Source organism: Mirounga leonina, unplaced genomic scaffold (assembly GCF_011800145.1).
Source record: "Mirounga leonina isolate KUSES-001 unplaced genomic scaffold, KU_Mleo_1.0 Mir_224, whole genome shotgun sequence".
In the NCBI taxonomy this organism is placed as follows: Eukaryota; Metazoa; Chordata; class Mammalia; order Carnivora; family Phocidae; genus Mirounga; species Mirounga leonina.
Genome location: NW_023270615.1, coordinates 13043962 through 13070361, shown reverse-complemented (window position 1 = coordinate 13070361; position 26400 = coordinate 13043962). Strand labels below are relative to the sequence as shown.

Below are 26400 nucleotides of genomic sequence, written 5' to 3'. Positions count from 1 at the left end.
CTTTTTGTGAAAGACAAAGCTTCTTGTAACAAATTTTGAAGAAAAAATAACATATTGAAGCCTCTTTTTCATTATTAAGAAGTTGGTGCACAGTTGAGCTGAGTTCGTATTTAAAGAATTGGCTTGCTTTTAAAATCCAAAGAATGTTCTAGTGATAGTTTTCCTTAATTCAGTTACACTGACAGCTCTAAAACACGCCTGTATGGCCCTCACGTGCGTATCAGATTCATGCAGCACCAAACCAGTGTGGCTGCCTTCGTTATCTCTTGCTGTGTAACCAGCCACCTCAAAGCTTGGTAGTTCTCGAACAACATCAGATCAGAGTTTGGTGGAGCTTGGTTTTGCTCCGCTCACAGTCCTCTGGGGCTCTTACGCTTGGGGTCGGCGTGTCCATTTGGACGATGGCTGGCAGTGCCTCAGTCCGGCAGCCTCGGTCCCACTCCCGGGGCTGCTCGGGCTTCTTCACAACATGGTGGTTGGGTTTTAAGAGAAGAAAGCAGGTGTACAGTGCTTTTATGATTTAGCCTCAGAAGTTATTGAATGTAACTCTTCCCACACTCTCTTGGTTAAGTCAGTCACAAAGGCCCACCAGAATTCAAAAGAAGACATTGATTCCACCTCTGGCTGGGGTGGGGCCGGGGGGGGGAGTTGCAGCATTCTAGAAATATTGTTGTGCTCACACTGTCTGCCTCACTAGCTGATTACGGTCCTTCCTTAACGTGTGCTGTGAAACGCTAAATAGCCATAGGCCTCTTGGCTTTTAAAGGGTCCTCACATTTGGGTCTCTTTGGATGAATCACACATGCTACCTACCCAAGGTACTTGCCTTCAGTATAGGTTTCCCACACTTCCATCTGCACCAGATCCTAGCTTTCAGAGTTTCTCCGTTGTCCAAAATTAGTTACACTTAGATGGCACAGTGAATTGAAGATGATATATCAAGAACTGAGGAATCTGATAATAACATACGAAATAATTAACAAAAGATGAATAATATTTTTGATGGGTGAATGTCCGGCTTTGTGGCGAGAAATTAGCAGGTGTTAGCCGGAACACCAGCTGACTACTAGTGTTATTCACGGCACCTTCCGAGGGAGCATTTTTCACAAGGGAGACCTTGACTCCATCCAAGCGTGAAGTGCTGCTGTCAGACGTTGACTCCCTGAATACCTTTCAGGTCAGGGTTAAATCATTGAAGAGTACAAAGAGATGCAAACACGAGCAAGTGAGCGTTTTGTAAGAATTCATTGTTTGTCTTGAGTAATTCCTGCTAAACATGGTTTAAGACTCAGACCAGAGTTGAAAGAAGTGGCTGTATTAAGAAGACATTAAATAAATTGGAGCTGGAACTCTTAGTGTTAAGGGAGGTTGAGTGAGAACTCTTTTTATGCGCTTTTTTATTAAAATATGTTTGCAGACTTAAGGGCTGTAGGGATGGAGATGGGGAGTTTAAATCTTGTATAGTGTTCACTGAGTTTCAGTATATTTTTCAGGTTGTTTTGCAAAAACACTTGTTGAGCATGTTGGTATGAAGAACCTGAAGTCCTGGGCTAATGTAAACCGTGGTGCCATTATTCTTTCTAGGTATGTATGATGTGCGCCTTTCTACACAGGGCCCTCCTCCTGAATGCCTATTCACGCAGAAGGCGCTTCCTTCACCTTCTCTCTCGCTTCCGATCTTTGTTCCTAATCGTTCACAGTCACTCAGGGTCTAGACAAGTGTACCAAATAGTAGAAACCAGGCCTAACTCTTCCAGTCAGTCCTTACTCATCCGCCCTCTTCTGGATTCAAGGATTGTGAAGTTGTGACATTCACAAGGTCTCATTTGGTTGTTTTACCCCATTTATGGTTTCAACCAAAATATAATTGTATTCTCTCTCTCTCTTTCCCACTCTCAGGAAAGCTCTTTACATATGACTAATTTATAGAGATCCCTTTCGCTACCTCCTTTTCCCCTCAGATTATGGAGCCCTCCAACACCCAGTTATTACAAATTATATAATTCATAGGACTTGCCAAGCATATGTGTTCTGGAGCTTTATTCTTGCCATTATTAATTACTTATCTCAAAAAAAGAGATCTATACCAACTAGTTAACCTAATGCATTTAACATTTGTTTGACTTAAAATAAACATTACAAAATAATAAGCCTTTAGTTCAGCTAATATCACAACTCCTAACCTGGTCCTCCTTCCTGTAAGCCTATTGCAACCCATTTCCACCATCCTGAGAGACAGATGCAGAAGAGACCACATCACTTTTTGTTTTGTTTTTTTCCCTTCAAAATGTTGTTTTATTATTATTACCACCTTTTGATCTCCTTTATCCCTATCCACACCTTCCCCCGGACCCTCCCCCAAACACACATACTTCTGCCTCTGGCAACTACCAGTCTCTTCTCTGTATTTATGAGCTTGGTTGGTTTTGGTTTTTTGAGGTTTGTTTTTTTTGTTTTGTTTTGTTTTTCATTAGATTCCACATATAAGAGGGGCATCTGGGTGGCTCATTTGGTTAAGCACCTGCCTTCAGCTCAGATTATGATCCTGGGGTCCTGGGATCGAGCCCCATGTTGGGCTTCCTGCTCAGCGGGGAGTCTGTCCCTTTCCCTCTACCCCTCCCCCCACTCATGTTCTCTGTCTCTTTCAAATAAATCATATTTTTTTAAAAGATTCCACATATAAAGAGAGATCATACAATATTTGTATCATTTGATGGTCTCACCACGTTTATGGTTTTGACCAAAATTGTAATTGAGTTCTTTTTAATGGATTAGCCTTGTCCCTCTGAAACTATGACAGAGTTGCTTTTTAAATCATGACTGACTTTACATGCGATTTTCTTCTGTGATTTCCACGTATTCTTAAAAGGATTTTGGAGGCATTTGCTAGTGAAGTCTGCAAGCTAATTGTTTATTTCTAATTAAAATGGTAGAAAAGTGATGATTTGTGAATCGTGGCATGCGCTGCACTTGTTTATTATTCTCCAGACAGAGTTATGTAGAGTTTATAATTCACAGGTCATTGAAACTTCAACTTCCATGCGTTCTATTCCTGGATGTGAAACCCTTCTATTGACAACATCCATTTAAAATAGATTGGTTTGTGAAGCAATCACTGTGATTTTTTTTTTTCCCCTGCTGTGTTACCGAGGTTTGGAAAAAGATACCAGTCTTAAATTTGAATTTCCCACAGTGTTTCACGTACAACAAGCCGTGCAATTTAATCTGCATTGTTTGTAAATGTTACAAGTCTTTATTCAGTATATAATTCAACTTGGAACACATAGACTCACAGATACACTCGGGCATTCATTTCTTTGGGTAGATCAGGATCTCCAAATATGTGGGTGGTGCAGATCATTTTGTTCATTTCTCATTGAAATTAGCTAATTTTCCAGTTGATGTTGAATAGTCAGAATCCTTTAGCTGAAACATGGACGTATTTAATGTGAAGTTTTTTTACCGGGCATTTAGAGTGTTAACATGTACGACTGACATTCTTTTCATTAAACACTCAACTAAAAATTTCAGCCATGCCATGCAGTTAATTTGTAGAGCTTGCTCATCGATCATAGCTCCATTTGGGTGGATTTCAAACATCAGAAGGCTCCTGCAGGTTTATTGTGGAACACTAGTACAGTATTTGAGGTTCTGAAGGGGACTCGAACTCCAGATGACCTAACACTTGATTAATACAATAATCAGTGTTATGTGGTTTTAGAATACTGTCACGTGCTTGACTTGTTTGGTAAAATTCTCTGCTTCTTTATATTTTACTTCAAACTCATGCAGTGTTTTTCCCCCGTAAATCTTTTTTACAATAAGTGAAAAGGCATCCTGGGTAAAAAAAAAAAAAAAAGAGTTTCAGCCTTGTATGCAGTCTGAAAAATGACTCAGGGAAACAGAATTCTCTAGCATTTAGAGCATCATGGGCTCTAGGCTCACTGCCTGGGTTCTAGTCCCAGCTCACTGTGTGGTCTTGGGCAAATTATTCAGCTTTTCTGAAACTTAGTTTTTTTGGTTAGAAAACCGGATTCGGGATCATCACAGGTCGTCGTGCAGACTGCATGAGATGGTTACATCCAGTGCGTGTGTTCAACAAATACTAACTTTTATTACTGCTGTGCATTATGTCACTATGTGCTTAGCCAGCGTAGAAAATAAAAACTGCCTGGTGAGTCACAAACCTGTTAAAAGGGACTTGTAACAACTTCCTCGGCTTTGCAGGTGGCAGGCTGTACTTGTTGCTTGTCTCCCGCAAACAGCAGCATGCTGCCTGGCGCTGCTAACTCACCCTCCTCTCTGTGCACGTGATGGAAGGCCTTAGGACCAGGGACTTTGGGAAGTGCCATGTAATTTGGTTCTAGGATGCGTTTCAGAGGTCAGCATTAATGTGTGGTCGTGAAGAGGGGGGAAACCAGGAGACTCAGCCCTGGCGTTCTCCCGGCAGGCCCCTGTGTCCCAGCCCCTGTTTAAAGTGAAAGGGGCCTTCCTGTTGCCAGCCTCCAGGACTCCACTGGACTCCATTCACTTGTGGGGATAGAGCTTTCTAGCAAGGTTTCAGAAAGTGGAGCTGACTTGTTTATTTGTTTTAATGGCTCACGTTTATTGAGTGCTTACTGAGGGTCAGGCTCTGTGTGGGTGGTGTAGGTACGAGATCATTTGAGCCTCAAAAACTCTCTGAGGTAGAAGGTGGATTGTGTTGCTGATCCCATTTATAGGTCAGGAAACAGTCTTAGAGAATTTAAATAGCATGCTCCTGCTTGTACAATTACTGAGTGGCAGAGGTAGATTTCACATCTAGGCCATTAGGCTCCAAGGTAAAGCTGCTCACCCCTTCCCATGTTTTAGCTACAAAGTTGTGGAGGCTGACTCTTCCCTGCTTCCCTGGCGGGCCCTCTGCCTTTCCTCTTTGCACCCCTCCGCTCCCACTCATTCGGTCACATGGCACTTCTTGGCCATCTGCTCTGCACGTGTGCTGCCACGAAATCAGGAAGTAAAACCCAAGGTGTCTGTTCTTGAGTTCATCTGGGTGGGGAAGGGAAGATAGACTACATGCAGGAAATACTTCTAAGGGTGTTAATCCCAGTGAGTGTCGGACCAATTCTGTACGGGGCGGAGTTGCTCCTACATGGGAGTGACTCTCCCAGCAAGATTAGAAAAGGTTTTCTGTTGATGTGGTTTCAGAACGTAGGCTACCAGCCCCCATCATTCAGCTGGAGAATTCAGAAGATGTACTTACAATTACAAGACTTGTCTCACAAATCAATGAATTGTTTATACCTTGTGTGGCGATAGTAATTGCAGATGATTAGGGGTTTTTATGAAACATGATTTTTTTGTTTGTTAATCTTTGTCTTCTCTCTTCAGCCTTCTCCAGAGTTCCGATCAAGAAGTTGCACACAAAGTCAAGGCTGGATTGAAAGGCCTCATTCCAACACTGGAAAAAAACAAAAACACCAGCAAAGGAATAGAAATGCTACTTGAAAAACTGGCCGCATAGTGGACACAGTTAAGAACAAGAGAGAATCATTTTTCCTGTCCTCTTTTCCCAGTGCGGAGAAGAAAGCCTCGGGTCCACCTTCCTGGGAATCTGGGTGCTCTGTATATCTCTCTTTTTTGTATAAGAGGTCTATTTATAAAACAATTTCTAAAAATGGTCTTTTTTTTTTTTTTTTAATCCCAGCCAAGTCCTCTATCATACTGAGTAGTGAGCAAATTAGATGTGAGGCGGTAACATAAGAGTTTAACCGTCCTAGACATTGGGACCAACCATATACATACCACGTAGGAGCATGAGTTGATTCAAGAGAGAAGACGTCTTCAGAAGCAGTAGCCTGAGAAGGCTTCATGGAGGAGGTGGGGCTTGGGGACCTTGAAGGAAGGCAGGGCTTAGCAAAAAGGAGCCCAGGGTAGTCTGTGGTAGGAGCAGAGGTGAAAATGAATAGTGTTGCTTGGGGGAACTTCCGGTAGCCTTGGGGCTTTGAGGGCTACAGGGAGGGGGATACCGTGCAGCCAGAGCAGCCGCCTTCCCCGCTTCCTTAGGGATTGGGTTCCGGGTTAGATTTTGTTTGAAAGGCCCTGGAGTAAGGAAAGGCTCCTAGGGGGACATGTGCTACAGGAATGAGGGCATCACCGTGGTGTTAAGATCAAGGTCACTGGGAGAATCTCCCTATCTCTGGAGCCAGGTCTTCCAAGGAGATAACCCCTTGTGATAAGACTTTGTCCCTTGAGACTTTGCCTGAAATAGTTGAAGCCTTTACAGGGTCTGCGTTAGAAGAAAGGAGATGCACGTTTGTTAGCAGTGCTGCAGAAGTTTAAGTGTGAGGAGGATGTTTGAATTTTCTAACTGTGCTTGGTGGTCAGCAGCCCAGTGTGGAAGGGTTGGTAGACTCCTCAGGGCCCCTGTAGCCCCCACCTGCTTGGATTCCAAGCCTCGGGGCTTTCTCTAGTCCCCGGGACAGGACGCTCCCGCCCTTCTGCCCCTGCGCTCCACCTGCTGGAGAACTGCTGTGCCTTGTTGAACCAGACTGCGCGGCCCAAGACAATCCCCCACGTAGAAGACACCAGCATCCCTCCCTGCCCCCTCTCCTGCCGGGAACATGGAACCTACCCGGGGAACAGAAGAGCTGATACCTGTAACTGGCCTTTGGCTTGGAGCCTCAGGCTGGAGGTGGGATGGGGTGAGGAGGTAGATGGGGAGAAGGCCACATCAGAGCTTGCTTTTGTTTGACGAACACATTGTGAGTGTGTTTTCCATATAAAGGGCGCGTTCAGAAGCGGAGAAGCGGAGAAAAAGCCCTACTGTTTGTTCCGTCTAGGAGACTAAACAAAGTACCATACATCATTTTCAAATTGGAGCAGAACCAAAGCAGCAGCCCTTCCTCTGCACCCCTGCTTTGCCCCGTCCACCCAGAAGTAAGGACTTCCAGTTCTTTTCAGCTCTGCTTAGTTTGTAAATGCAGATGTGGGTTTTTGTTGGGTTTTTTTGTTTGTTTGATCTATTAGTTGTAGGCATTTTCTTTTGACTTCTGTTAAAGGAAAATATAGATTAAGACTTTTCACTGCCCTGGGGGGGGGCACCTGGGTGGCTCAGTCGGTGAAGGGTCTGCCTTCGGCTCAGGTCATGCTCTCAGGGTCCTGGGATCGAGCTCCGGAGTTCCGCATCAGGCTCCCTGCTCAGCAGGAGGTCTGCTTTTCACTCTCCCCTCTGCCCCTCCCTCCCACTCCTGCTCTCGGTCTCTCTCCAATAAATAAATAGTATCTTTAAGTCATTGGTGGATTTTAAGGAGCCTGGCCAGTGAACCTTGGAAGTGGTGTTCCTGGGAAAGGTTTCTTAGACCATAGACCCCCGAGGAACAGTCCCTTTCCTGCCAGCCAACCTTAGATGTGCTGACGATGCTTCGAGCTGGTGTCGTCCGTGGTAGAAGAGAGCATGCTGAAGATGGCTGAGCCAAATGTGGGAAGTTGAGCTGCGGATAAATCAACACCTGGAGCTGTCCTACTGCTGGACGTGCGGTTAGGTGAGACGGTAAGCCCATTTATCAGGCCGTTTTGAATTGGGTCTTGAGAAACTGTCAGCTGAAAGTGTGCTAACCTGACTATCTCTGAATCTTAATTTCCACACTAACACATTGAGTCAACTGGCATTCTTGTTTTTCCCTTAAACACTCCTCCCGGAGCCAGCTGGCTTTCTGGATGTCCTGAGGAACTTCGGTACAACCACCACCATCATCCTGGGTCTTCCCTCCATTTCTCCTATGGAAAGCCCATTTCCAGGATTCCATACATTTCTCTTTCTTATTTAACACTCTTGAATGAGGCACAATCTGTGATAACCTCCTATGAAAGAATGCAGATAAAATTTTAAAGTCCGCATGTCTTCATTCACACCCTTTCACAACCTGGGTACCTAGTTTAGCTGGATATAGAATTCTGGTTTGAAATTAATTTTGCCTCAGAATTTTAAGGACATTGGTCAATATTTTCTTTGATGTAGAGTTGCTGTGGAAGCCGAACGCCATCCTTACTCTCAGTTTTTTTAATATGTGGCCTTTTGCAGGGGAGCAGGGCTTCTGGGGGAGGTTAGCACTGTTTCTAATCCCCAGCTGCCTTGTCTTGCAGGAAACTGTGCGTTGGTATATGACACGTGTCTGTTTTCCATGCTTCATGCTGGGCACTTGGCAACGTTGTAGAAGACTTAGGCTCTTCCATTCTGGGAGTTGCATTATTCCTCTGACTTTTTTTTTTCTGTTTTCTTTCTTCTTTGGAACTCCTGTTAACTGCGATTTTGAGTGCTTGGTTTGATCCTCCTAATTTTTACTTCTTGGGCTTTGGCTTTTTCCTTTGCCCAGAAATGAGTGACATATTTCCTCTGCTTCTTCCACCAACCCTTCCCACGGAAGTGTCCTTTTTTTGTGCCTTGGATGTGCATATGTCTCAGGATGTTGTCTTTTATGTTTATTTTATTTCATTGTGTTTTACTTTGCTTTGTCTCTCTTGAGACTGTTATCTGCTCTTTGTTTATCTTGGTCTCTGTCCTATGTTTGAGGCTTTCCTAGAGAGATCTTTGGCTCTCCCTCTATATTTCAGACACTGGCAACTGATGAGAAAGGGGCAGGTGTTTTCCTCTTCTCTCCCGCTGAGGGTTCACTGCACAGGTGTGGAAGCTGCTGTTTCACCAAAGCCCTCCAGATGTCAGGATCTGTTGGCCTTTCAGTGCCTCTGGAGAGAAGTCCACCCGGCAGCCAGTATTCTGGCTGCTCAGCACTCAGGGCGCAGATTTGAGTTAACCCAGCGACTTAGAGTAAGGAGAGCGCCTCTTCTTCATGCACTCTCGTTCCTGGGCCCCAAACCTGGAGGATTTGAACCCGTGCAAGTCCAGAAAATACACTGTCGGCCTTCTGCCAAGATACAGAGTGGTAGTAAACCAGTTTGGGGCAGTCCCCGTTTTCCACCCCAGGCGTCTCTGCAGTACCTAGAACCTCACACTGCCAGCATTTTGTATCTATCACAGTGAGAATTCGCTTGCTCCCCACATGCACTTGGCATTCACCTTTCTCTGCCCTGCCTCTTTCTTCACTGCTTTCTGTTCTTCCAGATTGTTTGTTGCTAGTGCTCACTCACCGATAGCTTTTCTCCTCTTTACTCTGTTCTTGTGAGTTTGGACCATTTTTATTTTTAGCAGAAATCTACAAATGGTTTTAACCAAACTGAAAGCAACCGGGCTGACTGAAGGGTTTATTTTCCATGGAAAGAGCTTGATTGGAGAATGTCTTTAATTTCCAAATAGAGCTTTTTGCAGTTCTCAGGTTGCACCAACCCCATACTTTTCCCTGGAATCAGACGTTGCCTACAGGGAAGGAAGAACCTTGTTTTCCTTTTAAGCCTGGGGTGCTGTGCGTTTGCATAATGGAATAAGGACTCTTGCAGGAAATGGCTTCCTGCATGCTCACTCTCAGAGGATTGGCTCTTACATGAGATGGCACTTGTCTTACTATTTTCAAAGAAGTTTTGAAAAGATTACATGTTAAAAGTCTTGGAAAGATGAGGGTGTGTGTGTATTTTTAGAATAAGAGAGCACAAGGTCTCAAAAACAGCAGTTAATACGGAGCCACTAACCATAAACGTTCTGTACCCAAACTAATGAACTAAACGCAAAAATCTGCTGCTTGAGCTCTTTTCTCACTTGTGACCTTGCTTAACCCAAGGAAACTAAGTTTATCATAATCTGCACCTGGTACAGGCTGACTTCTTTGAGTTTTTGTGTTGGAATTCTAACCCCCCTCCCCCAAGTGCCTCAGAATGTACCGTATTTGAAGACAGACCTTTAAAAGGGTAAGTCAGGTAGAATACAGTTCTAGGGGTGAACCCCAATCCAGTATGACTGGTGTCCTTACAAGAAGATGAGGACACAACCCACATAAAGAGAAGACCACATGAAGACGGAGAAGACAGTGTTTACCAGCCAAGGAAGGAAGCCTCTGGACGGAACCCACCTTGCTGACCCCTTGATCTTGGACCTCTGGCCTCCAGTACCGGGAGGAGATGAAGTTGTGTGGCTGAAGGTACCCAGTCTGTGGTATTCGTTATGGCCACCAACGAATCCATCTTTTCTCACCTCAGTTGAAAACCACCACCACCAAAGTGACCCAAATTCCCTAACCTTTTCCCCAGTGAATTCTTAAAGCTTTTAAGTGACCATTCTTACCCAAGAGATAGAGCTTGCTATTTGGATCCCACGACTCCCACGACTTTTCTGAGCAGGAACTAGATGGCGGCTCTGCTCTGCATTCCAAAGCGTGCAAACAGACGCTGATTGCTGTGTACATGTTTGTACCCCAAGCAGTGCCTTGGAAGATGTGCTGCTGGTTCCACTCCCATCTCTATAAAGGAATAGTGTTTGGAATCTTTTATCAAAGTGTTTTATCCAATTTTTAAACATGGATTCATGCCCCCTGCTGAATCTACGTGGACAAAGCTGCAAAAATGTGGTACTGAGAAATTTTGGTCCATGCTCTCTTGTTCTGAGGGGAATTAATTATGGGTTTTTTTTTTTTTTTTTTTTAAGATTTTATTTTTTAGAGAGCGAGTGAGAGAGAAACAGCATGAGAGGGGCAAGGGTCAGAGGGAGAAGCAGGCTCTCTGCTGAGCCGGGAGCCCGATGCGGGACTCGATCCCAGGACCCCGAGATCATGACCTGAGCCGAAGGCAGACGCTTAACCATCTGAGCCACCCAGGCGCCCTAATTATGTCTTGAGGGAGAATAATTAGTGCTGAGTTGTGCCCACTGGGTGATGACCACTTGAATGGAAGGTGATAGGAATTTGGTAAGGTTATGAGAATCAACTGACTGTGCTCTTGATGACTATAATCAAGCATAATGAATAATTCAGATATTTTAAATGATTTCCAGATGCTTGAAAACAGACTTGACTTTTAGATAGAACTCCTCCTGCATTTGGAATGCATATTTTTACTGATACACCTACCAGTAAAGACATGATTCGCTGTGACGTTCAACAGTGTGCGGTGGTGGGAAGAAAGACCAGGCTTCTTCAAGATGGGTGTGTGACGTGGGGGAAAAAAGACAAGTCAGGTTTTCTTTTTCTTGCCAAATCAACAATTGTACTCCATCCTTATTGCTTAATACCTAAGTCTAGTTCCAAATATTGAACTGTTGGAATCCACTGTGTCTGCTTGTGTTAATAACCTGGTGGACTAATGTTTTTGTCTGGCACCCCTGGGGTTCCCCTCCCACCTTTCACGGGCCTGCCTCTACCAGGTGCATATGACCCAGGTCTCCCAAATCACCACCGTTCCCTTGGCCACGATGATTAGTTAATGAGTACCGATACTCTCATAAATTAGCATCTAGTTAGCCTCTGGGGTGGGAGTAATACCAGCTTGAGCATCCTGGGCCTTTGCCAGAGAAACTGTGCAATCTGCTGCCCCCACCCCTGGGACCTCAAGCTCCTTCGTGTGTCACCTGGTGCTGCCCCGCTTGGATCTTACTCTGTTTCTTCAGTTGTAACAATGCACGTTTTGATCACAGTTGAACAAACCTGAAAGGATGCATCTTAGTTGATGGCATCTTAGTCTGGTCATTTTTAACAGCCAGCTTGCTTTCTCTGTGATACATAAAATAATGGTGGGTCTGAGCATCAGGGCCTAGTACAGATGGTAAAATACAGTGTTCGTATTTTCCTCTCTACGTAAGCCTGCTTTCCTTTTCCTTTTTTTTTTTTTTTTTTAAGATTTATCTATTAGAGAGCGAGCACGAGCGGTGGGGAGGGGCAGAGGGAGGAGCTAAGCAGGGAGCCTGCTGCAGGGCTCGATCCCAGGACCCTGGGATCATGACCTGAGCCAAAGGCAGACACTTAACCCACTGAGCCACCCAGGTGCTCCCTGCTTTGCTTTTCCGTAGTAGCTTTTCACTTCCTTCCAAACTTTTGTTGATTGCCGGTCTCCTAGAGGTGAACAGGGTTAGGATGAGGTGTCTTCTGCTCTATGTTTGCACGCAAAGTACACCCCTTTTGAAAATGAAAATCCAGTAAAATGAGAGGCAGGGGCACCAGCCCAGAACCACGCTGCGATTTGAAGCCTGGCTGTCTCCACTGGGCATCCTTGGAAAAGATCTGTAGCCAATACGCTTCAGTTTCTTCATTTACAAAAAGGTAATGCACATGTCATGTGCCACTGTGAGGATTAAATGAGCTTCTATATGTGGGCTTTTATTTTTTTGCTTTAAAACATTTAAAAAATTTTCAATTGACGTGTAGTGTTGTGTAAGTGTAAGGTGTAAACCTGTCAGTTGACAGGTTTATATGTTGCAGTGTGAATGCTGTTGTAGCTAACACCTCACTATTTTTTGTGGTGAGAAATACCTAGTCTCTTAGCAAGTTTGATGTTTATAGTACAGTACTGTTGCCCGTATCATATACCATATTTTAGTTCATTGCAGCATTATTCGCAGTAGCCTAGAAACCAACTAAATGTCCATCAATATAGAAAAAATACATGGTGTATATATATATATATACATATGTACACATACGTACATTGGAATATACTTCAGCCACCAGAAAGAAGAAAATCCTGCTATTTGCAACAATGTGAATGGATCTTGAAGGCATTAGTGCGAAATGAGATGTCAGACAGCCAAGAAATACTGTATGCTATCACATGTGAAATCAGCAAAAGCCACCGTTAGTACAAACAAAAATAGATGGTGGTTACGACGGGCTGGGAGGATGGGGAAATAGGATAGATGGTGTTTAAATACATGAACTTGAAACTGGTAAAGTGCTTATGTTTGGTAAAGGACGTACAGCTGGGGCTCGCTCAGGGCCAGGCTTCCATATGGGCAGGTAGGCTCATGGTGTTTGGGGATTGCTGGAAAAGTCCCTGTGAGGACTCTGGAAGTCATGACTTGGAAATCAAAGTTCCCACCTTTGACATGTTCAACATCGAACATTTCAGCAACCCTGGACCCAAAATGCAGAATAACACCTGTACTTTTGAGTTAAATATTGGCTAAGAAATCACATAGAAACTTCCCCAAGAATTCATTACCATTTTTAGGTTCGTATTTTGTAATTTAAAACAGCGATGTACAGTAGGAAGGTAGTCAAAGGTGGGGCGCCTGGGGGGCTCAGCTGGTTAAGTGTCTGCCTCTGGCGTGGCTCATGGTCCCAGCGTGCTGGAATGGGAGCCCTGTGTCAGGCTCCCTGCTCAACAGGGAGTCTGCTTCTCCCTCTGCCCCTCCCCCTGCTCACGCTCTCTCAAATAAATAAAATCTTTAAAAAAAAAAAAGTAGTCAAAAGCGTAAGCCATAGTTCCATTTGCAGCTAGTGCCTGGGGTAAGAGGGTTTGCAGGGCTCTCAGTCCTCTCTTCTGCCCACACGTTAGGCAGAGGGTGAGAAAGCAGCTCAAATCAGCTTTTAAAATGCAAATAACCCTGGTAGGAACCGCAGCTTTAGCTGTTGCCAGTGACCAACACCTTAGAGTCTTACCAGCCTGCTCCAGGAGGAGGCTGGGAGCTAGACGGGCTGGAAAGGGAGTTTGCTTGGGGAAGGAGTAATTTGAGGTCACTTAGCAGAGCCACTAGGCCTGGGTAGAGCAGAGGCGTGGGGGGATTTCAACTTGTCTAGTAGTCTTGGCATCCAGAGATGGAGTATGGGTCAGCACCAGGAGACAGTGTGGCTGACTCCAGGGGCTTGTGCAGAGCACCTGGGCCCTGTATGGGTTCTGCCGTCTGAGAGCAGGTGATCTTGGTTCTCGGTGTCTCATCTGTAACACTGGCCACCTGCCTCCTGTTCCCTCAATAGAAAGACTATTTAAAACGAGATTCTCTACAAGTGTGCGGGGATGCGGAGGACAGTACTACCGAGAGACGTGCTTGGGGTTTGGTCTCAGAAGATCTGGCTTTGAGGCTGTGTCCCGGCTCTGACCAAGAACGTGGGTAAGTCACAATCCTTATGAACCGTTGTTTGTGTACATGTAAGAATAAAGAGACCTGAAAATCTCAGAGGGCTGGGGTCGGAAGCATGTGAGATTATGCATGTCGGAGGTGCGTGTAAATCTGTAGGTGTTTAGGATTCCCCGATGAGATATTCCTTGCCAGAGTTCAGTGACCAAGTCACAGGGTTGCAGTATTTAGAGCCAAAAACTACGTTAAGTAAAACTACTGAAAGCCTAGAAATAGGGCAACAAGATTTGCCACATTTAAAGACCTACTAGAGCATTATCTACAAAACCACAGGAGTCTTTGACTTTTTTAGGGAAATGTAACTTTGACATACTCTTGTGTTAATTAGAGCTCAGATTCTGGAAAGGTGGGTCATAAAAAGTAGAAATCAACATGCTGCAAACAATTTCTGTCCAAAGTGAAGACAACCCAAGAGATTAGTCTTATTGCCATTAGTGTTGATCTAACTTTGCGATCTTCTTCTTCTGGTCGTTCATTGAATATATATGTGTGTATATGTGTGTATATTTGTATTAGAGGAGGAAAAATTTTTCCTCTGTCATTCTGAGTTCTTCTAAGCTACCCTTCTAAGCTGGAGCTCTTATAGCAAAAGAAAGATTAACAGGAGAAAAGCACACAAGTTTATTTAAGTTCTACATGACATGGGAGCCTTCAGAAGGAAATGAAGACCCAAAGAAGCAGTTAAACCTGAGCATTTTTTTTATCACAGTCATCATTTTATTGAAATCTTCCAAAAACTATTAATTTGGTATCACTCTTTTATTTAATGGAAAGTGTCACTGACAGCGTGATATTGCTTACACAAAGCATGTGGAACGTAAGGAATGGCATGGAGGACCATAGGAGAAGGGAGGGAAACCTGAGCATTTTTATGCTAGGCTTGACGAGGAGTGGAGAGTCATGGGAAAATAGAACAAAAGGGAGAGTATAGTAAACTGGGGGAAAAGCAAGGTCTGCTCCATCAGATTTCTCTTGGTGTCCCTCCCCTTCAGAGATAGGGGTGCTCCTTTTCCTTCAGATGTAGGAAGGCGCCTCTCACCTGAGGGTCTTGGGATCAGCTTCAGGGGAAGGTCACAAAGTCTTCCTGCACCTGCAGTTTCTCAGATTCCTTCAGCTTTCACATTCGCTTTATATGTCCTGAGCCCCATCAGTATATATAGCTTTACCACCTTGCTTTTTTTCCCTCATTGATGAGTTCTATCAACCTTCAACATATTACATATTTGTAGGAGAATCGGGTTTTTACTGTTCGGAAAATACTTCCGACACTGCAAATTAGCCTCTCTTTTCTGTATGGCACTTTAGATGTAATTATCTCGTATTTTGCAACCTTTTGGTACCAAAACCCCTAGGAGATTTATTCATCCTTTCTCAAAGGTATCAGCCAGTTGATGCTCCTTTCCAAATAGGAGAAGTGAGCCACAGGATTCCCGCCCCCACTCTCTGAAAGCAAGGCAGTCCTGCGAAAACTTTTGGAAGCTGAAATAGGGTAACACGGAGAAAGCCATGATCCTTAATTTATATGGAAAATTTTTTGAGTGTTCCCAGATCCCAAAAAATAACCTCTCTTGGGCTTTTCTGCTACCTTAGGCCCTATCTTGCTAATGGATGCACAGACTAGATGAAGATAAAGCACACACGCTCCTGGACGTAGTACAAAGCGAGGGCGGCCTGCCCCTCAGGGAGGCTCTGGCTCCTGCAGCCGGGGTTGGCAGGGGCCACTGTCCCTGCTCCGGTGCCCGATGCTTCCATAGAGGCTCAGTCAGTGCAACACAGACACTCAACACTTGGAGCGTTTCACCTTGCCTTCCCTCCCCCCCCCCAAAAGCGGAAATCCCTTTTGTGTTTCACTCAGTGAGCGAAAGCAGGTACTGATGTAGGTCCTTCAGCAAAATGAAGTTGCGTAACGTGAACTTGAGAAGAGCGGGTGATACCTGCATTTCCGCACACCATTTTGTTGTCAGCGGCAGTCAACATGACTCTTCTATGGAACACTGTTAGATTCAGATGGCATGAGAAGTGTAATTTGTTTCAAAGAAAGCTTTAGGGATTCACAATTGTGGTTACAGGAGACTATTAAGATTTCTCACCAGCTTGAGAGTTGTAAGGGAGGTGGGATAATTGAGAAAAGAAGGGCCTGACAAGAGAACTTACCCTTTCTGATGAGAAGATCTGAGTCGGGCGTCCGACCCACACAGAACTCACTTGAGAAGCGTGTGGACCAAGAGAATCTGTGCTAGAAAAAGCAGCTGCATGATGGGAAAGTTAACTGTGAGACCAAGGTGGGAAAAAACTACAGCACTGCTTCAATGGGAACAAGCTACTTCAAATGAAAGGTCTCTCTAGAGAAGTTTCTTAGGTTTCTCAAAGTTCTGCCCAGACCGGAAACGCAGTCAGCAAGACTTGAAATCCCAGCAAATGAAGAGGATAGGTGTGCAGCTGTATTTAAGTCCATCAGCAATAAAAATTAAAGACAAAAGAAAATCTCTATGGTACCTACTTGCAAGATGTCCTTGAATCTTGTCTTTTTTCATGGTATTACGATAGCTTCTATCTATGCTCAATTCGTAAATACAGTTAATGTTCCTTTGACCCCAGGGGTTCCTGCTTTTTCCCCTGCCACTGGTAAAACTGCCCACTGGTGCCATCCCCTGCCTCTTGCCTTCCCCTGGGTGTGGGGAAGGACCAATAGTTCAGGGGAAGCAGTCTCTAGGAGCTTCAGTGGAAGGACCTGGCCCTCCTCCACCAGGACCACACGGGGAGGGGGGTTTTCTGAGTCACCATAGATGCAGGCAACCCCTTTGATTCTATAGTACAATACTGCATTTGCGATAAGGTGTGAGAGAGCTCACTACACAATTTTGGGGGCTGGCCTAGGACTCAAAGGATTATTATGGTAGAATGAAAAGATCTGTGGACAGGTATGAATTCTAGTACCCAACTTGCCAGCAACCAGATATGTGACCTAGGCTGCGCCATTGAAACTTCCTGGATCTTAGCTCTGTCCTCAGGAAGAAGAGGGGCTCCGAATAGATATTTTCCGAAGGGATCCTTGAAGACCCAGGGTGTGCTGAGATGCCTTGGGAGCTGGAATGGGGTGGGAGGTAGGGGCAGAGCAGATCAGGTTCCTGGCCAACTTCCTGGACTCCAAGTGGGGCACCCGCACTTATATCTGTTTAATGTGTTCAAATTTGAAGCAAGATTTCCTTTGGTAACAGGGTTTAGCTGTTACAAGTAAAACAATGTGGGCCGCCTGGTTGGCTCAGTTGGTTAAGCATCCAGCTCTTGATTTGGGCTCAGGTCATGATCTTGGTGTGCTGCGATTGAGCCCCCAGTTGGGCTCTGCACTCAGTGGGGAGTCTGTTTGAAGATTCTACCCCCACCCCCTACCCCCCACCCCCCCACACTTATGTGCTCTCCCTTGCATTCACTCGGGCGCGCTCTCTCTCTCTCTCTCTCCCTAAAATAAGTAATAAATCTTAAAAATAGAACAACGAGTTAGGAAACCACTGGTGAATGTCCTCTCCAATGGCTCTTCTAAATGAAGTGCCTACTTGCGGTCAGCCAGCAGCGCCGGGAGGGAAGCGTCAGTCTGGAAGCAGATTTCCTGTGAAGCCAGTGGGGCTTAAGTATGAGAGTCCCTTGATCGTTGGGCATTCTGAAGCCTGCTACCTCACTTTGTATTCAAAATCTTCAGGGGAGATCCTAAATTTTACAAGCTTCAGGCCCCACAAACCCTGGGTCCTCCTTCACATAAGGCCTGAGCTGCTTAATGTGCACATGTCACTGCGGACCTGTCCTAGTGAACTGAAAATGCCGTCTTCAGAAGAACAAAGCTACCATTTGCAGTGGGGTGAGGGTTGCTTTGCAAGCTCAACCTCATTAAATGTTGGTAAAACCAATGCTATGTTATGCCTGCTAATGAGGAATGGATGTGAAATGACAGTTACGACTCCGCTTTCATCTCCTCCACCAACACTTACCAGAGCAGCACAGCTTTGAGGCTAAGAACACACGCTCTGCAGATAGACTGCCTCGGTTGGAATTCACCACCACCTCCTAGTTATGTGACATCAGGACACATGAGCCCACCTCTGCAAGCCCAGCTCCTGCATCAACAAAAAGGACTAATGATTCCCTGTGGAATTGCAGTGCCTGGACCTACAGAAAGCCCTCCTAAGTTCTGGTTTTCCTTATTACCATTGGTGAGTGATTAAGGCAGAAGTAGCTAGTTTCTTCAATCCCTCAGAAACAGAACCCCAATTTTTAGGTAGATGGTCTGTGCCCAATTCAAAGACAGTATTTCCACCTTTCATCACAGAGAAGTTTTTTTTTTTTTTTTTTTTGCTAGTGAGAGAAAGTCCTGTTAAACACGTGTACCCTTCTTTGGTCTTTTCCCCATCTTACTCTTTTGAGCTTGGATGTGATGGCTGGAACTCCAGCAGCTATATTGAATCATGCGGACAAGGTTCTTACCCTTGGGATGGAGGAATGGTGAGCAGAAAGGAGCCTGGGTCCCTGACTACTTCATGGAGTCACTAATTTAGCCTTGGAATGGCAACTCTCAAATTGTTTTATCAAAGCAGGGTTCTCAAGTCTCCTGTACGACTTGTTAAGACAGATTTCTGGGCCCTACTCCCAGAATTTCTGATTCAGTAGCTATGCTTTGGCGCCTAAGAGTCTTCATTTTAAACAAATTTCCAGGTGATGTGGATCCTGCTAGTCCCAGGACCATGTTTTGAAAGCCAGGGTTTTATGTGTTAGGGAAATAAACCCCTCGTTGTTTAAACCACTCCTATTTTGGAGTATTCTATTAAACAATGTCTAATATATTATTCAACTTAAGTAACTCTCCTTGCTCTGCTAAGTTATAAAGAACAGCAAACTGATTAAAATGCTACTCAAAGTGAAGCAGAGAGATGGGGTGAATTGCAAGTTGAATTTTTAGCTTCTGCAGCACTCATTTGTCAAATGAGTACTGAGAACCTAGTATGCACTAGGCATATACCAAAACAACTTGAAGACCTGGACCATGACTTAAGAACAGTTACCTCCTCCCTGATACTCCTGTGGAATCCAGTTGAGTCAGATTCATTTTAACCAGTGTCTGCAGGAGAGCGATGAGCTAAGCCAGTGATGTCCTGTCACTCAATTAGTCTGGAAAAGGGGAGAGAGACACAGGCACAGGGCTGGAGGGGTCCTGAGCAAACTGCTAGACGCATTGGTAATCAACCTCACTTGCACATTGGAATCACCCGAGGAACTTAAAATTCCTGTTGCCTGGGCCCTGTCTCCCTGGATTCTGATTTAATGGGTCTGTGGTGGAGCCTGGGTACCTAGATCGCTGAAAAGCTCCCTTGGTGGTTCTAATGTTGAAAATCATTGATCTAAACCAATTCAGAAAGATGAGGTGACTGCTCCCAAGTGACCTAGAGGGTCAGAGGCAGGTCTCCTGCTATCCAGCGAAGGGCTTTTCAGATGCTTGGCTGGCCCTCAGAACCTGCCCACGGCCGGGTACACCGCCAGGTTAATTCTCCCTCACCCTTAATTGTCAATGACGTGGGATGGGTGGTGCTGTAAGCCCACATCTGCTCCCAGCTCAGTGACAGAGCTTACTGCAGCTCATCAGTTTCCCTAACAAGATTTTCCTTGGTGACAGCAAAACAAATCATTTTAATTAGCATTAGATAATGAATTTAAATGGCATTGAAGTAATTCCAAAATCTCCCTTAACTGCCCTAAATAACATCATGCAGGAGGTACTCTAGCGGGATTTATTGTTGAGAAATTGCTGTGCTAAGGGCACAGCTGAAAGGTTTCCTTGCCTCGAATTATTCTGCCTGGTTTTATTTTGTACAAACAGTCCAGTTAGCACCAGACGCTGGGCGAGCTGCAAGGGTTCAGATGTTATTTGGTGTCCTTGCCCCATATCAGGTGCACACATCTCCTCGTCCGCTTGTCCTCGTGATGTGGCTGTGACCCTCGGCTTGGAGCATGCTACTCACAAGGAGCGCATTCTCAATCTCCTGAGAAGCCCCCTCCACTCAGAAAGTCCTTCCTTATGCTCAGCTGAGACGGTACCCCTGTCACTTGTCCCCTAGATCCCAGTACTCTCTGGGAATTCATTCCTTGCCCCTGAGTGCCAGGGGCACAGGGCAACATCTCTGGGTGTCCCAAGGGGTTTGAATAGATGTGTTTGGGATGAATACTGCGGCTGTTAGCCTCTGACTGGTAGGACTGGGAAAAGAACGCACTGTCCTCGGGGTCCTGAAAGAGCTGTGAGTGGATTGCCCCTCCCCTTCAATTTCTGTGAAATGGGCAGTGGATAGGTTTGATTTCACATTTTTCTGAAAGAAAAGGAAAAGAGCGACGTTGCCAAACCCGAAGTCCTCGGGCCTTCAGGATGCCTATCTCCTGACTACAGTGTGAGTGTCTCCCCAGGTCTATTTTGATTTAGGAAGAGGGGCTCTGCCTTCTTGCTCTAACTGGCCGAGCCCCACTGTAGACCATCTGTTCCATCACTAGACCTTAGCTGCTTTATGGTAACATGAGATTACAGGAGCTGCAGACTCCTAGGTGACCGTCGTCTTGCATCTTTTAAATGTAAATTTCATAAAGTGAGATAGTAAAAGACCATTACCTAATAGCTTTTCTATGGGCAAAGGTCAAAGTATTAATTTTGTTTCATGTCTACTTTGAAATAGTATTTTTGGAGTTAAAAGACTGGAGGTACTGTAGTCACATCCCATGTTTCTCTAAGTTTTGATTGCTCTGACACCAACTGGTGTTCAACTTTGATGCTAATCACCCAGAGTTAGAGTTGGGCTCCATGGGTTTAAGGGCATGGTCCCCAACAAGAGTGCCCATCTTCAGATGCCAGCCACACTTGGGGAATCTGGAGACCACTGCGTTTCTAACAACTGGCTACAAACTTAGAGGTTCTCACAGCACCCTCAGGTTTGATAGTTCACAGGAGTGATGCACAAAACTCAAGAAAGCACTGTGCTCATGACAACAGTTTTATTACAAAGGACAGGCATTAGGACTAGCCAAATGAAGAGATGCATAGGAAAAGGCTTGAGAGGGCCTGAATGCAGAGCTTCCTTGCCCTCTCCCAGCGAAATCAGGGCACACCGTCTCTATACATCCGCGTGTTCACCAATCAGGAAGTTCTACTCAGCCCGATGCCTAGAGCTCTTATTGGGGTTTCCTTATATAGGCATGATTGATTGGTTGGGTTACTGGGCATGTGACTTGATCTCTACTTGCCTTCCCTACCTTGATGTTGGGCTGGCTCAAAGCCCCAACCCTCTAATCACCTGTCTTCCTGGGGATCAGCATCATCCTGGGTCATTGCATCTCTTACCATAAGCTCAGGTGTGATCCAAGAGGCTCATGAAAAACAAAGGCCCTTCCATTACTTGGGAAATTTCAAGATTTTTCATTCTCTATCCTAAGAACCAGGAACAATGGCTGGTCAAACTTTTTATTAGACAACAGACTTGGGTCAACCAAATGTGCTTTAGAGTAGAGGGAAGGAAGAGTGGGGTGCTGTCAACAATGCACCTACCATTGCACTCCATCAGCATGTGTCCCAGAGTAGATGCAAAATGGGAAAATTGCTTTATTTGGTCACTGTACTTCTTTCACAAGGTTTTGCGATGCTGGTGTTTAAATGATTGTACTCTTCATTATATTGTGCATCATAAATTCATATATTTATACATATATATCACATGCACCAACCCGGAATCTATATTAACATGTGCTATAGGGAATTTTCAAAGTGATTTTGGTTAGATGTTATTTTTGCCTTACCCACTGACCTGAGAACCTAACTTCCATGTAAAATACTATTCTATGCAATGTCCCAAGGCAATTCTATAGCTTTCCAGAAGTCGGGTCATCCAAATCCTGTTTGAACCTTTCTGGTAACAAAGAGCTCCCTGATTTAAGGGTCAACCCATTCAGTTGTTGGACAGCTTCATGGTTAGGTAGTAGTTTCTTACGCTGAGCCAGGTCTGCCCCCTGGTCCCCTGACTCTACCTTCTACAGTCACACGGAGGACACTGTCTGTTAGAAGAGGACTTCAAATACTTGAAGACCGATATCCTGTGTGTTACAAAGTCGTCTCTTTTTCCTAAGCAAACATTCTCTGGTTTCTTCAACTATGTTTTATATGTTCTTCTACATAGACGGTTTTAGGACAACCTCATCAGCCTTCCCATGGCTAGTTAATGTCTCTTGTAAGGTACAGTGCCAAGAACTGAATACAATACTCTGAGTGGTTAAACATTTATAGCATAGCTCTTAGATTTCCTGATATGACATTCTAGGCCCATTAATTCAATCATCCTGTGATTACACTTTTTTAGCTTTAATTATAATTTCTCTGCCTTTTCACAGATGAAGTAAATATACTTGGTAGACACATGTCCCTGGGATACCCAGCACCCACCTCCCTTTCTGCTGGCAGCTTCATCATTATTTTCCTTGGGCTAGCCAGCCACTTCCCCATTCTTAGTCTCTATACCCAGAGATGAGAATGTAACCCAGACTAAACAATCAGAGCATTCTATTCCCCTTACCAAAGTGATTGGATCTTTTGCTCAAGGTATTAGAAAAGAGCGTTTTTCTTTCCACTGGGGTTGCCATACTGATATAAGAGCCTTGCATTACTACTGGATGAAGCCAACATGGTAGAAAGCAGAAGAGCAGGATTGCAATAGAGGGAGAGAGACTAAGTCTTGTGACATTAGGAGTCCAGCTTCTAACTCTGCCTGAAGCCAGATCTAATGTGGACTTGACAGTTTCTTGAAATTGGTTTAAGCAAATGAGCAAAAATACCAGTTTAGTCAAGAGTCTAAATACACCTACTAATACACCTATTTTCCATTCAGTAGTTCAGTAGTAAATGTTTAACAACCAGTTCTTGCAGGGAAGAGAAAGGAAAGGCCCTGATTTATAGTGCTTACTAATTTCTGTAGTCGAAATACCCCCCATGAACAATTAGAAGCTAACAACATGATGTCAGCAACCATGTAAGTTTTCTGAAAACTTAGTGATCAGCTCTCACAAGGTAGCTTCAGCACACTATAGCTTCTGTGTCTGCACTCAAGTTATTAATAGAAATTTAATCAAGACTAAGTCAAAGATAAAGCTCAGAAGCCAACTAGAGAACTTTCCTCTGTTGCCCAACTGGACATGGACACAGCAATCAACACTCTGGGCAAGTCCAACAGGCTACAAATTTAGCTCTTTTTACTAACATCCAACCCGTCTTTCTACTTCGTCCGTTATCGTGAGAAAATGTCAGAAATTTTGCTAATGGCTGGTCTTCTATATCCTTTGATTCCTGTCCTCTGTCAGTTCAGTTACCATGAGAAATAAATTCACGGTGTCATGACTTGTTCTTAATGACCCATGCTGCCTCCTGATGATCACTGCTTTCCATTCTGAATAGCAAACCACCTGCTAAATGCTCTGGTAGGATTTTTTTTTTTTAGATTTTATTTATTTATTTATTTGACAGAGAGATAGAGACCACAAGTAGGCAGAGAGGCAGGGAGAGGGAGAAGCAGGCTCCCTGCTGAGCAGGGAGCCCAATGCAGGGCTCAATCCCAGGACCCTGGGATCATGACCTGAGCCAAAGGCAGCCGCTTAACCGACTGAGCCACCCAGGTGCCCCTCTGGTAGGATTTTTATTGCTTGCCAGTGGTCTGTTGTTTCTGGAATCTGTCCTTCTCCCCACTTGGAAAACATGAACATTGCCTGTGTCCAGTCTTCCCTCACTTTTACAGATTATTTTGGGTATGTGCCATGGGAGAAATCAGAAATGATTAGAGTTGGAATGTTTTCTAACATTTGTCATTTTCATTTTTGCAATTTTGCCAACATCTGTTTTCCTTCCAACAGATCTGCTATTTCTTAGGGGTCTAGAGGCCTGCCTTATATAAAGAAACTGGAGTTCTCTTCTAATCTGTTCTCCAATCTTGAGATCTGTGTCTCTCCTAATAATGTTTGCTATAGCCTTTTTGATCAAAAGCATACTCCCACCTGGTCATATTTTGGTTTCTCTCTCCTTGGGCTTTACCTACATGCTTTTCACTGTCTACTTCATGTCTATGGATTTCCAAATAAGACTATACCCTCTAAACATTTTATGTGACTCCCCTTTCCCTTCTACTAGGTATTTCTTTTGAATGATTCAAGTTTGCATTGGCTCTCACAATTAGATGAGATTCTCAACCCACCAAGTTTTCATGATACCTGTAAGACTATAGTTCTCATCTTGGATTGAAATTCCACGATCATTCCTACATTTTTTGATGCATCATTATGAAGACCTCTGAGGTCATCATCACCATAGCTAAACCCATGCTCTGTGGTTTCTGAGTTAGAATTATTGCCATCTCATCCAGTCATTTTTATTTTGTATTTTCATCTTTCAGTTTAAGGAACTCTTTCTCAGGTTAGATATCACAAACTGGCATATGCATAGTTGTTGATCCTCCGGTGGTGATGATACACTCACACCCCTGGCCTGGGCCACAGTTTTCTCAGGGCTTTGTTATAGCCTTCATAGCCAAAATGCTGTTTCTGGACACCATCTATACAGCTAGCTCTTCACTTCCTAAAGCCTCCGTACTTCAGCTGGTCCTTGGGTCGGGGGCGGGGGGGTGGTGGTGGAGAACATGACAGTAACGCCTATGTCACCAAGTCCCTCCATCACCAAACCAGGAAGCGGTAATGGCATAATGGCTGTAACATTCAGAAAGGGATCATTCATTGTTCTTGGGTTGTTGCTCCACCCTGGCTACTTGCTGACTCTGTGACCTTGGACGAGCTCTGGGCTTTGCTTTTCTCATCTGATGGGTGAAAAAAGTAAAGTCTGCTCTGCCCAGATCTCAGAGTCACGTTTAGAATGAAATGAGATGTACATGAAAGAGATGGTGAGTTGAGCATTACGCACAGCTGACAGGTAACATTATCAAGGTTTCTTGTGAAGCACAGGATGTGAAATTGAACGAGATTTGTGGAATTTCATCATTTCATCCCCTCATGATCAGGAGGTCCTGTTTCCCTAATTGAACACCACAGTGGAAGGAGAGGAAAGACTTACCAGTTTTCTGAACTCATGAATCTTCATTTGATCTTTAGTTGGTATCTCCACTAGGAGAGGCACTCCACTAAACAGAGCAAGGCAGGTTTGGGACTGGTGGGGTGGTTTTCATTGTAGACAATCCTAAATGAAACCGTGCCCACTGATAAGCACTGCAATTAAACTGCTTCCTGTCACTTTAAATAAACCTTCTCTCCATTCCTGGCCTGTGGGGCGAGGAGGGAGAGGAGGGGGAGGAGAGCGAGAGCTAAAAATACTGGCTTGTGTTCATGTTGGTAATTTAATGTTGGTAATTTATAACTGATAAAATTAATTGCTGCCCCTCTTAGTGGGTTGTCAAGAAGGTTTGTTTAATTCCTTACCAATAATTCCTTACCAATTTGAAATAAAGAGTAGGAGTCAGGCTTTCACAAGTAACTGAACCGTCCTTGGTTGCATGGGAACATTATTTTGTGAATAATATTCAGGAAGACAAATGATTGTGAAAACACAGGGCATAGGGAACGTGTTTCTCCCCCAACCCTGTGTCCTTGCCACCCCTCCCCACGCCCAAGCCCAGCTAAAGGTGCTTCAGTACCCCTGACTGCATCAACCATGGATCCGCCATCAGATCTTCTTCACCAGCATATGTAATTTTGCTAGATAGACCTAAATTTAAAGTACGAAAACAATAGAGCAAACTGGAGAGGGAGGAGTTCAATCTAAGCATCTTCTATGTTAGGAAAAATCAGTTTTAGCAACAACAAAAGTTACCAAAATAAATTACTCTGTCATATAAAAATAAATGCAAAAATGTAGACATAACCTTTGTTGCCCTGCCTAATGGTTTAAGAAATGCAGCAAGGTAAAAAAGCTGTTGAGGGAGGCTAGTTTGTGGCCAGGACTGGGCCCTTGGGAGGGACAGTGATGTCACGAAAGTTCACAGGTGGTCAGCCTTGTAAACTCTGAATCATAATTCTGTCTTTATTCAGTGGATGATTGATTTCTTAGACTGTTAACCAAGCTCACAGAGCCCAGTGCATAAACCAGAATGTCAACTTACTGATTTGTATCCTGAACATATAACTGTCAGGCAGATCAAAGCTTGTGTAAGGTCAGTTAATGAAGATTCACCAAGTGTCTGCTGTGCACCAAGTGTTGTAAATACAGCAATGAACACGACACACAGGGTCTCTGCCCTTGTGTGTGGTTGGAATCTGTTGGTCTGTTCACTCTCTCTGTAGGAAAGCTACACCCAAAGCCAATTTGTGATCAGAAAGCTGCTTTGGGAGCCTGAAATCAGAGCAAA

General features: G+C 44.4%; 1 protein-coding gene and 1 long non-coding RNA gene across 2 annotated transcripts in view; both read left to right on the top strand.

Moving 5' to 3' along the window:
- Positions 1-5659, top strand: part of PUM3 (pumilio RNA binding family member 3) — a 47373-nt gene extending 41714 nt beyond the window's left edge. The window contains exons 17-18 of the mRNA XM_035029135.1: positions 1494-1584; positions 5371-5659. Of these exons, the coding sequence (XP_034885026.1) occupies positions 1494-1584; positions 5371-5503 (224 nt within the window). The 3' untranslated portion in view covers positions 5504-5659. The remainder of the gene's footprint in view (positions 1-1493; positions 1585-5370) is intronic.
- A 5083-nt stretch (positions 5660-10742) lies between these two features.
- Positions 10743-26400, top strand: part of LOC118026338 — a 30691-nt gene continuing 15033 nt past the window's right edge. Inside the window, exons 1-2 of the long non-coding RNA XR_004683534.1 lie at positions 10743-11066; positions 13830-13963. This is a non-coding gene — a long non-coding RNA (uncharacterized LOC118026338). The remainder of the gene's footprint in view (positions 11067-13829; positions 13964-26400) is intronic.